The sequence below is a fragment of the Lissotriton helveticus genome, chromosome 3_1 (assembly GCF_964261635.1).
Source record: "Lissotriton helveticus chromosome 3_1, aLisHel1.1, whole genome shotgun sequence".
Taxonomy (NCBI): Eukaryota; Metazoa; Chordata; class Amphibia; order Caudata; family Salamandridae; genus Lissotriton; species Lissotriton helveticus.
This window is the reverse complement of record NC_136061.1, coordinates 1,944,460,546-1,944,471,185: the sequence shown is the minus strand read 5'-3', so window position 1 is coordinate 1,944,471,185 and position 10,640 is coordinate 1,944,460,546. Positions and strand designations below refer to the sequence as shown.

General features: G+C 45.6%; 1 protein-coding gene across 1 annotated transcript; it reads left to right on the top strand.

Annotated features, from left to right (window-relative positions):
- Window positions 1-5,836: 5,836 nt before the first annotated feature.
- Window positions 5,837-6,943, top strand: LOC144824348 (large ribosomal subunit protein uL14-like). Its single transcript, XM_078683462.1, has 2 exons — window positions 5,837-6,012; window positions 6,492-6,943. Exons 1-2 carry the CDS (start codon window positions 5,837-5,839, stop codon window positions 6,898-6,900), a joined length of 585 nt encoding a protein of 194 aa, XP_078539588.1. The 3' UTR covers window positions 6,901-6,943.
- The last annotated feature ends 3,697 nt before the right edge of the window (window positions 6,944-10,640 follow it).

Genomic DNA, 10,640 nt, shown 5'->3' with positions numbered 1-10,640 from the left:
GAAGAGATGCCTCTTGTCGGTCCCCAGAAGTTACGGCTATGGTGTTCTGTAATCTCAGTACTAGGAGTCGTGAAGGTTTCAGTACAAGAAAAGTGGATTAGAAAAGAAAGATAGTAGAAAAACAAATCATTATGATTATCCTCTTTTATACGAGTAGGAAATGATAACATGACGGTGAGGGGTAAGAAGAGCTGTTCCCAGTACAATAGTGGATGAACGAGAGACCTCCATAAGCTAATGATACATTGCAAAGGTAGATTGATGCAGGTGATGAAAATACAGATGGTTTGCTGAGGAGTTATGCAAAATGGGCCTGTAGTCCTTCTGTAAATGCCTATAGAGTACTTAATGGGAAACGCAGGGACTGTCATTTTCCCCAACATTTGTAATATGCACCAGACACCTGATGTTTGCTTACAGGGGGCTTAGAGACCACCCATTTCTTATCATTGGTTGGCTTCATCATCACTCATATCTCATTGCTTCTCTTTGGTAGCGCAAGCTGGCTTCACTTCACTGCGTGTGTTTGTCCCTTCCCTGAAGCATGGCACAAGTACTGCCTCCTTGCCCAGTTTTCTTCCAGATCTATCGCTCCATAAGAGCCCATGTGTTTGCCGGCTATCTTCTGTCCCTTCCCTCTCCTCATTGTTACCTGCACCTGCCCTTCTGTGTTGTTGCATGCCCCGTTGTTGTTGCTTGCCCCGTCCCTCCCGCGCCCCACTTGCTTTGGTGCTTGCCCTGTCACTCCCGCCCCTCCTGCATTGTTGCTTGCCTCATCTGTTCTTGCCTTGCTTTTTGTTTGCCTGTCCCTCACACTCTCCTCCTGTGCTGTTGCTTCCCCTTCCCCTCCCTCCTGTATTGTTGCTTGCCCCATCTCTCCCACATTGTTGTTGCCCTGTTATTGCCTGCCCCGTTTCTTCAGCCCCCGCATTGTTGCTTCCCCCTCCCTCCTGCCCCCCGCATGGTTGTGTGCTCCTGTTATTGCTTGCCATGTCTCTCCCCCTTCCAAATTGTAGCTTGCCCCATCTCTCCCATGTTATTGCATGCCCCCTCCATCTTTATTGCTTGCCTTATCCCTCCCGCCCCTTCCCATGATGTTGCAAGACACGTCCCTCTCATCCCCATCCCACTCCTCTCCCACATTGTTGCTTGTCCCCCCTTAACCTCCACATTTTGGCTTGCCTCACCGTTGATTACACTGTTGTTGCTGGCCCCATTGTTGTTTTTTGCATGGTCCCTCTCATCCACCTCCCGCGTTGATGCCTGCACCTTCATTGTTAGATGCTCTGGTTACCCTGCCCCCTCCCACATTGTTACTTGCCCTGTGCCCACACCCCCCAGCCCCACATCAATTCTTTCCATGTCTCCCTCCTGCGAAATTGGTTGCCCTCTCCAGTACTGCCAAAAAAAGCACTATGATGTGGCCACCACTGGTCACATCACAGCTCTTTTATAGGTTGAAGCCTACCAGACAGCAGGTTTGCTAAAGACATTCAGAAAGCTACCCTGGGAATGCATTCTGCCCATTCCTTACCATTGGCTTTGTGGTTTGTAACTCACAATTTCTGGCTTTCTATTTGCTGGCTTTATGTTTTTTAGGCTATCATGCGTAAATACGTCCTTCCCATGGAGTCAAGCCTTTTCACACCAATTCCCCTTGTATTCTTCCACAAATGCTTCTTTCTGTAAACGGATCTGTAAATCTTGTTCTTACCTTGGTAGATATGTTGTGTATTCAAAGACGGATATCAAACGTCATGCTCTGTCTTCGGAGGGAGCTTGGTGAATACTTTTCTTTTTCAGATTTCAAAGTGAGAGGATTGTATGTGACAATCCTGCTGGATATCGGGGGTGGGAAATGTTTTTTTTCTAGCACACAACAACATTTAAATGAACACCACGCCACTGCACCCTGCACCACTGCTTCTACTCCACTCCATGCCACTGCACTCTATGCTAGTGCACACTATGCCACTTCACTCTGCGCCTCTCTATTCTACTATATACCAATGCCCTTTAGAACAGTCTACTCTACACCACTTTACTCTTCGCCACTCCACTTTACGCCACTTTGCAACACTGCCCTCTACCCCACTGCACTCTATGCCATTACACTCTACGCCAATGCACTTTACTCTGTAACACTCAACTCTACACTCCTGCACTCTACGCCAATCCACAGTACACCACTCTAATCTACTGTGCGCAGCTGCACTCTATACCACCCACTGCACTCTATAAAACTTTACTCTTCACATTACACTCTACGCCACTGCCCTCTACCTTACACCACTCCACTCTATGCCACTTCACTGAACTCCGACCAATCTACTTTATGCCACTTCACTCTATGCTACTCTACTCTGTGCCACTCCACTCTATTTCACTGCTCTCTACACTACTCTGCTCTAAACCACTGTACTCTATACCGCTTCACTGTACACAGCTGCTCTCTATGTCACCACACTCTACGCCCTTGCACTCTACTCTGCACCACTATACTGTATGCCACTCTATGCCAATGTACTCTGTACAACTCTTCGGCACTCTAGTCTTCAACACTGCACTCTCCGCCTCTGCACTCTCCACCACTGAACTCTACGCCACTCTCATCTGCACTAATGCACTCTATGCCAATGCATGTTATGCCACTCTACTCTACATCACTGCACACAATGCCACTGTACTCTACATCACTCCACTCTATGCCACTCCACTCTATGCCACTCCACTCTGTACAACTCTACACCACTGAACTCTCTGCCACTCAGCTCTTCACCACTCTGTACTCCACACCACTTCACTCAACACCACTGCACTCTAAGACAGTCTACTGAATTTTGTGCCACTGTACTCTACGTCGCTATACTCTGAAACACTCTACACCAGTCCACTCTACTCTACGCCACTGGGATGTATGACGTTACAACGCAGGCTATTACAACGCCTGCCTTTACAACGCGGTTTTTTACATCGCAATCCATTACAACGCATAGTGCTTTTGGGTGTTGGATAGTGAATAGTTTAATTTACTATTCCAACTCCAGTCCCCGTGGACACTAGGGAAGGTGTTGGATAATAAATTAAACTTATTCCCTATCCTAGAGCGCCCCCCAGCGCAATGCGTTGTAATGGTTTGCGTTATAATGACCGCGTTGTAATGGTAGTGCGTTGTAAACGTTTCGTTGTAAAGGTTGTTTACCACGCCACTGCATTATACTCTGCACCACTGTACTGAATGCCACTGCACGCCACTCTACTCAACACCACTTTATTCTATGACATTGAGCTCTGCACTACTGCATTCTATGCCAGTGCACTCTACACCACTGAACCCTCCTCCACTCTATTCTGCATCACTTCACTCTACCCGATAGCACTCTGCAGCACTCCACTCTACGCAACTGCACTCAATGCCACACTACAGCACTATATTTTACTGTGCTCCACTCTACTCCATTCTACTTTGCACCACTCTATGCCACTGCACTCTGTGCCACTTTTCTCTGCACCACTGCACTCTACTGCACTGTACTCTGTACCACTTTCCTTTGCACAACTGCACTCTATGCCACTCTACTCTGCACCACTGCACTCTACTCCGCTCCGATCTATGCCATTGCACTCTACTATGCAACACTCTTTGCCAAAGATAGTTCTAATTGTCAGCCATGCTGCACAACAGCTGTGCTGCTGTGCAACCTGGCTAAAACACATCGACAAAGGTAGTAGCTGTCAAATAGGCGAGACCTACTGGCTTTGCCAATGCTTAATCTAGTATGGGACAAGGTTGAAAGTTGACAGTTAGGAAGTGTGCAAGATGTGGATGCAGAAATACATATTGGAACAATTAAAAGAACGTAGCGCCCAAACAAAGATGATGAGGAAAAAACTAAAAGAAGTACAGAACATAGTACTTGGGTGGATAATAATATCTTAACCAGTTTTGCTGCAAATGGGTGCAAATATAGGCTAGTCTAAATTTCATGTAATAATAAAAATAATAAAAACAGCCTCTTTGGATTAAAAAATACCATAATCACTTTCGAAAAATTTTAACAGTAAAAATATTGTTGAATTAAATGTACCACTAGAGGGCAGCAACACACCAATATTATTAACCAGAATGCCTCTGCTCGCTCATACTATTGGTCGAAGAGCGTTGGAGATGTCAATTACCTTTAGAAACACACTTTGACTTTAGCTGTAGTAATAATGTGTGCCGTTGAATATGTATGTTCACGCTATAGACAATCTAGGGGCTCAGGGGAGCACACGCTTTTTTAACACAGAATCCTGCCCCTTGTATTTAGTTGTTTTTCTGTGCCCGGGCGAAGCTGAGTTGTATAGTTCACAATATCCAGGGTTTAAGATTTCACGAGTTGCTCACCAAAAGATCCAAAGACAGGTAGAGCATCAAGCAATTCTTGCAACTTCCAGAAGAGCCACGTAGAAGTCCACAGATTGGTGGCTGGTGACGTTTTAAAGTGGTGAGGCGTAAAAGTTGAGGCTGAGTTTTATGTAGTGAGAAAACGAAGTGACCAATCCTGACTAACATAAGAAGGGTTCAGGGGTTTTCTCACAAGGAGAACATTTTGAAAAAAAGTGGTGAAAAGGATGCATTTTAAATAAAGAAGTTCGTGAAAAAGCTAGAAGGATTATGAAGCAATATTTAAGCACATGAAAAAAGTTAATATATTGGGAATTATTGGGAACCTTTGAAAACCACTATCTGTTCCACATCCCTCTGTAATATTTAATTCACAGCCTCACACTCCAACATCTTCAATATTATTTACAGCAAAATCAATTTTGTAGCTCACTTATCTTAAGCATGTGTCAGTTGCTGTGTTAAATTTCTGGATAAAACAGAAAGCTCACAGAGGGACAAAATACATGTTGGGTGACAAACTATGGGAATCAGAGAAATGTAGTTTATCTGTTTAAGCAATGCCCTTAATGCCCTTTTTTCATGTTACTTAATTAGAGCCCTGCTTCAACCTTGTTTCATCTTCAGTCCTTCACTCCCTCTTCCAACCCTCCAAAATTGCTCACCCACTCAAACTTTGTGTTGCGCTCATCCTCCCTCCTGCGCTCTGGGATGCTTCTTCACTCTGTCCGCCAGCCCTACTACACCTGAAACCATTTAGGACCTCCTCTCTCACCAAAAACAACCGCCCAAATATCTGTTTGTTGCGGCTGGATAGCAAAATCTCATTACTCAGATTCCTGTTTCTGTTCCAGTATGCGAAGTTAGAGGAGACACTGCCCCTGCTGGCCATTCGACTCTGTCTGAGATCTGCTTTTTAGGTCTCGGCACCGAGACCTATTGTCACCGAGTTCGCTCTCAAGGGAGACAGAGGGGTGCACGAGCCTACCAGGGTCTGTGGCCGCGCTTACGCTATAAACGGCGCACGCACACACAGCGTACTTAGGCCAGCTGAAGGCACACACATGCGCATACACACATACACACACACACACACACAAGCACGCACGCACACACACACACACACATACATACAGAGACCCCCCCCTTCTCCCCCTTCCACTCACGCATTGGCGCCACTCCGGACTGCTGCAGGCTCCGTGGTGGCTCTCCCTCATGCATTGGAGCTGCGGGCTTCATAATACGGAAGTCCCGCCCCACAACGGCATGACGTTCCCGAACTTCCGGTACATCTCATCGCAGCTTCTTTGTGTTTCCTCTTTCTATCCAATGGCGGTGTTCCGGTGGTAGTGACGTCGCTGTAAACATCCAGCGCTGGTGAAAGGCTTGTGCTGTCGCTGTGAGGCGGTCAGCAGGCGAGACCTCCTCGTTGAGCTCTGTGGGGCCATGGCACCCATGGCTGGGGTTATCCGACGGCTGGATGAGACAGTTGTGAACCGCATCGCCGCTGGAGAAGTGATCCAGAGACCAGCCAACACCATTAAGGAGATGCTGGAGAACTGGTGCGAGAAAGCGGGGAGTTGTGGTTCAAAGCAATCCTTGGCGGGGCCGTATAAATCCAAGTCAGTACACGTGCTGCATGTGGGTGGGGGTTGATTTTTTTATGTGTTCCTGTCAGAATAGGGAAGCATGATCATTGAGGCTGGATTTTGCTACGCGCGCGTGTGCGTCCTATATCGCATCTTGCTAATGCTGTGTGTACGTGGAAAGTTGGATACTTATCTTGGCCCCTGGAGGTGGGGAACTGTAGGTCTTGTGGAAATTGTTAATCGTTTTATACGTCGTGTAGTTAAATGAGATGTTCTAAATGATGGCCGCGATGAAGCTAAAGTTGTTTTCTCTCGAAGCAAGCACCTACTATTAAAATATGTGAATGAGAAATGCTGATGAAAACTACCTATTGATTTAATGTGCTACCTGCGGGAGGGACACGAATGTTGCAAGTAATGGCGTGAGCTGCTAGGCAAGGGCATCTGCCATCTCCACGAGCCCATATTATTACGGAACGCTGCAGCCAGAGATGAAAAGCAGTTAACCGATGACGTGGTGGTTCGTCGGGTGTGAAGTTTCGCATCTCACTTGGGCTCCCTGTGGGAGCCGTGATCAACTGTGCAGATAACACAGGGGCGAAGAACCTGTACATCATCTCTGTTAAAGGAATAAAGGGTCGCCTGAACAGATTGCCAGCTGCTGGTGTTGGTGACATGGTGATGGCCACAGTGAAGAAAGGAAAACCAGAACTCAGAAAAAAGGTGCATCCAGCGGTGGTGATACGGCAGCGGAAATCATATCGGAGGAAAGATGGCATATTCCTATATTTTGAAGACAATGCAGGGGTGATAGTAAATAACAAAGGAGAAATGAAAGGTGCTGCAATCACGGGCCCTGTTGCAAAGGAATGTGCGGATCTTTGGCCGGGGATAGCCTCCAACGCTGGCAGCATTGCATAAACGTTGCCTTCCTGCTTGTAAAAATAAAAAGTGGTTCCACCAACTCCTTAGCATTGGTGTTTTTTGTTTTTTTTGCGATGCTAATTGAGTACTGACCAAACAAGGACATCTCTCTGATAGCATCTGACATTGTCACGCCCATTGGATTACTTTTCAGCTGTTTCATTAAATGAAGGCCCCAAGGATGGATGAATGAAATGTAAAAAAGCACACGGCTACCCGAAGGAGAAATTTCTTTAAAGTTTTGATTGTTGTGCTCCTGTTCATTACTATATATAAAATCAACTTGCCCAAGATGTACCCTACAAGGATGTTGTAAGCAAGCTTCCCTCTAATTGTTTTTCTAGTGGTTTTCTCAGCTTTGTGCAGAATCTGGCTGGCAGAGAGGAGCATGGGACCTATTCACAAACGTACATTTTATTGTAAATGTAACTTTAAAACCAAATATCCTATACCAACCAGCCAGGAATTCACAAAGATTTTTGATGGGCATACGCCTTGTGATGCTTACAGAGCTCTGTGCCGCAAGTGCGCAATCTCAGAACCTGTAATACCACTAAAAGGTTGGGGATTCGGGGCATTCGTTCCCATTCCAAACAGTTGATTGCGTTAGAAGTTTGTGAACGGCCACAAACGAGTAGTTTTATGGTAATTCTTCACAAGCTCCTAACATTTCGCTTGTGGACCCGGACAGGGATGTAATTTCCCTTAGACGGGGACTTCCATAAATCCCTTTCCAGGATTGAAAGGGAAATGGACCACCCCCACGATTAGTGTGTGTGTAGGGAAATGGGTTTCTCCATGGGGAACAATAATATCTCTAGAGCAAAAAATGTATATTTGTGCCCGGTATTCAACCCACCTCTCCCCAGCTGAGTTCCCCACCACTGAAAACTTAGCTGAGGGGATGGTATTCTAATTGAAAAATCTCGAGTTTCTTTGGAATCAAACTGGAAACCTGTGCCAGGTGAGGTGTAAAACATCTTCTGAGATGCTTTGCACGTTACAAGATTCGGTGATGCATCTACATCAGCAAAAAAAGATAGTGGGATCCTGTTCTCCATTGTAATACCATGTTGTGCCTGCTTGTATTCAGTAAGATCTTAAAGCTGGCACATAATTTCTTGGTGCTGCTACTACCTCCTATTGACATTGACACATAACAAAATCAATGCTGATCATTTGTTTGCTACCAACATCTTGGACATTCGGAAAGCTTCACTGACCATGCATTCTGCCCATTACTTATCATTGGCATTGTGGTTTGTAGCTCACATTTGCTTGCTTTCTATTTGCTCGGTCTATTTGCTTTAGGCTGTTCCGTTTGAGTTTATCTCTTCTGTTCCCAAAGCCTATTTGCTGTATTCTTTCACCAGTATTGGCATTAAGTGTAATGTCCATACAACCAGAGGCTGTTTTGAACGAAACCCTTTTACTGGGGGTACTATGACCGGTCTCCATGTCTCAGAGCGTTTTCTTTGGATATATGAACGTGTGCGTATGAATGGGATATATATGTGCACTGAGACTGTCATATGTACTTGGGGCACAGGGCATACCTTTAATCACACGTGGCACTGTTACATGTATAACAAAAATAGGAAACCTTTTTCTGAAATTAAAATTTCTCCAACCTAAAATAATTGCTCTATTTTCCACTCAAAGATATGAAACAGTATCAAGAAATTAAACTAAATTTAACTTTGTTTATGTGGATTCCATAAAACGGCATTTCGAGTATCTGCCATTTCCAAGTGTCACTTTTACAAACTCCAAGCATCTTGCGACCAGTGACCTGTAGACACGCTGCCATATTTATAACATAGAAATACATTTGTTTAAATGGGAGGAATTCTAAGTGATACTTAAGAAAATAAATCTAAGCAGTATTTGGCTTCAGTTGGAGAAAGACAGTAATACTTAATGTTTCATAGAAAGTTTTCTTCACTTAAATTTTTTTTTTCAAATGGGAGAAATTTATTTTAGTTAGAGGTATGGCACAGTGTTTACTAGCCACTGGGAGCAAAAGGCCTGATGCTTGTAAGACATGGGAACTGGGAGAAAATCAAGCCTGCTAGGTGGCCCCGCCCTCTCTTGTAAAGCCCCCGGACCTGCACTGAGTATACTGTGCTGTGGAGCCCCGAGCTTTGGCGGTGAGGTGGTGGCTTGGTAGGGTGGGGTGTTGGGGGCGAGTGGATAGTTATTTGCTTTCCGCCCACTCACGGGCCCTGGATTTGGCACTCAGTGGGGCCGCAGCAGATTGCCTGATGCGTTGACTCCGTGTGGGGCTGAGACTTACCCCAGGAAGTGTGATGGTGTGGGCGATCCTGCCCGTGTTGGAATCCTGCTTCTGGACTGCAGTGGACACATTGGCTCCTCTGTAGAATGGGGGCTCAATGAGGTTCCGCCTGCTGAGTGACAAAGTGTATGGGGGCCTTTCACCTGGACTATATATCCATCTGACACACTCCATATGGAACAGGGTCCAAGGATACCTGACCCCATCATGGCTGAAAATGATGACTTCTTCCCCCCCCTGCTGAACTTTGACTTAGTCTTCCCGTCCAGGACTGCGCCTACCCTTATGCGAACATCTGCAATTCTTTCTTTCCTCCCCGCTCTACTCCTCTCCACTTACCTGCTACTGACCTCTGCACTCACCTTGTCCTGGCCCTAGCCCCCACCCTGCTTACCTGTGAATTTTCCCTTGGCATGTGTGAACTAGCTATTTTGCCTGATGCCTGATGGAGCTACCTGGTTTAGCTATAGGGGAGAAAGGTCGGGGATTCCATCCTTGGACGTCACCTACCCACTCGGTCTTCAGCCAGACTTCCTTTCATCTCTCCTGTCATCTCTTCCCGCATCCTCCCTCTATGTCTCTCCTTCTCTCCTCTCTCAATATTTTGAGACTGAACTATTTTGTATGATGCCCGATGGAGCTACCTGGTTTAGCTATAGGGGAGATGGGCCGTGGACTCTCTCCATGGTCGTCACCTACCCAGTCGGCCTTTAGACTGACTTCTTTTTGTCTCTCCATGTTGTATATCCCCTTTCCTCCCTTTTCTCACCCTCCCCTCTACACTCCATTATTTTGCCCTCAATGCTCGTTTTATGTTTCACTTGAGACCTAGCTATTTGGCCAAAGCCCACTGGAGCTACCTGATAGCTATAGAGGAGATGGGTTTTGGGACTCCCCCTCGACCTTCACCTACCCAGGACTTTGGGCAGACCTTCCTCCGTCTTTCTGCTGTATCTCCCCTTTACCCTTACCCCTTCCCCTCTATACTCTACTTATCTCGTTCTCTATGCTCTTGTAATTGTTTTTCTAGCAACTGTTGTATATTGAAACTGATGTAATCTTGTAATTTTGTTGAACCTCATGTAAAGCGCTCTGATACCTCCGGGTCTAGCCAGCGCTATATAAAACTCTTTAAATAAATAAATAAAATAAATTCTACAACTATTGTTTACATGCATTTACAACACCTTTACACCACTTCTAACTGTCACTACACGTATGCAGTATTTGATTACAATAGTAGGATTATGGCACCAGTCCAGTCAATAGAAATAATGTCTACAAATCAACATCGACAAAGGGCGTTTTTAGCTCCAAATCAAAGTTAAAGCACCTCCTCATCAGGACATAAAAGTTTGTTTTAAATTCCACTAATGCAGGGCTTTAAGCGGGATAAAAAAGTATGCCTGTGTGAGGGGAGGGGGTTGTAATAAGGGCGTGG

What these genes read in the sequence shown, in the direction of transcription:
- LOC144824348 (XM_078683462.1), top strand. Translation starts at nt 5,837, where the DNA reads ATGGCACCCATGGCTGGGGTTATCCGACGGCTGGATGAGACAGTTGTG. An exon ending in GCGGGGCCGTATAAATCCAA is followed by an intron (nt 6,013 to 6,491) that starts GTCAGTACACGT and finishes AGTTAACCGATG; the next exon opens with ACGTGGTGGTTCGTCGGGTG.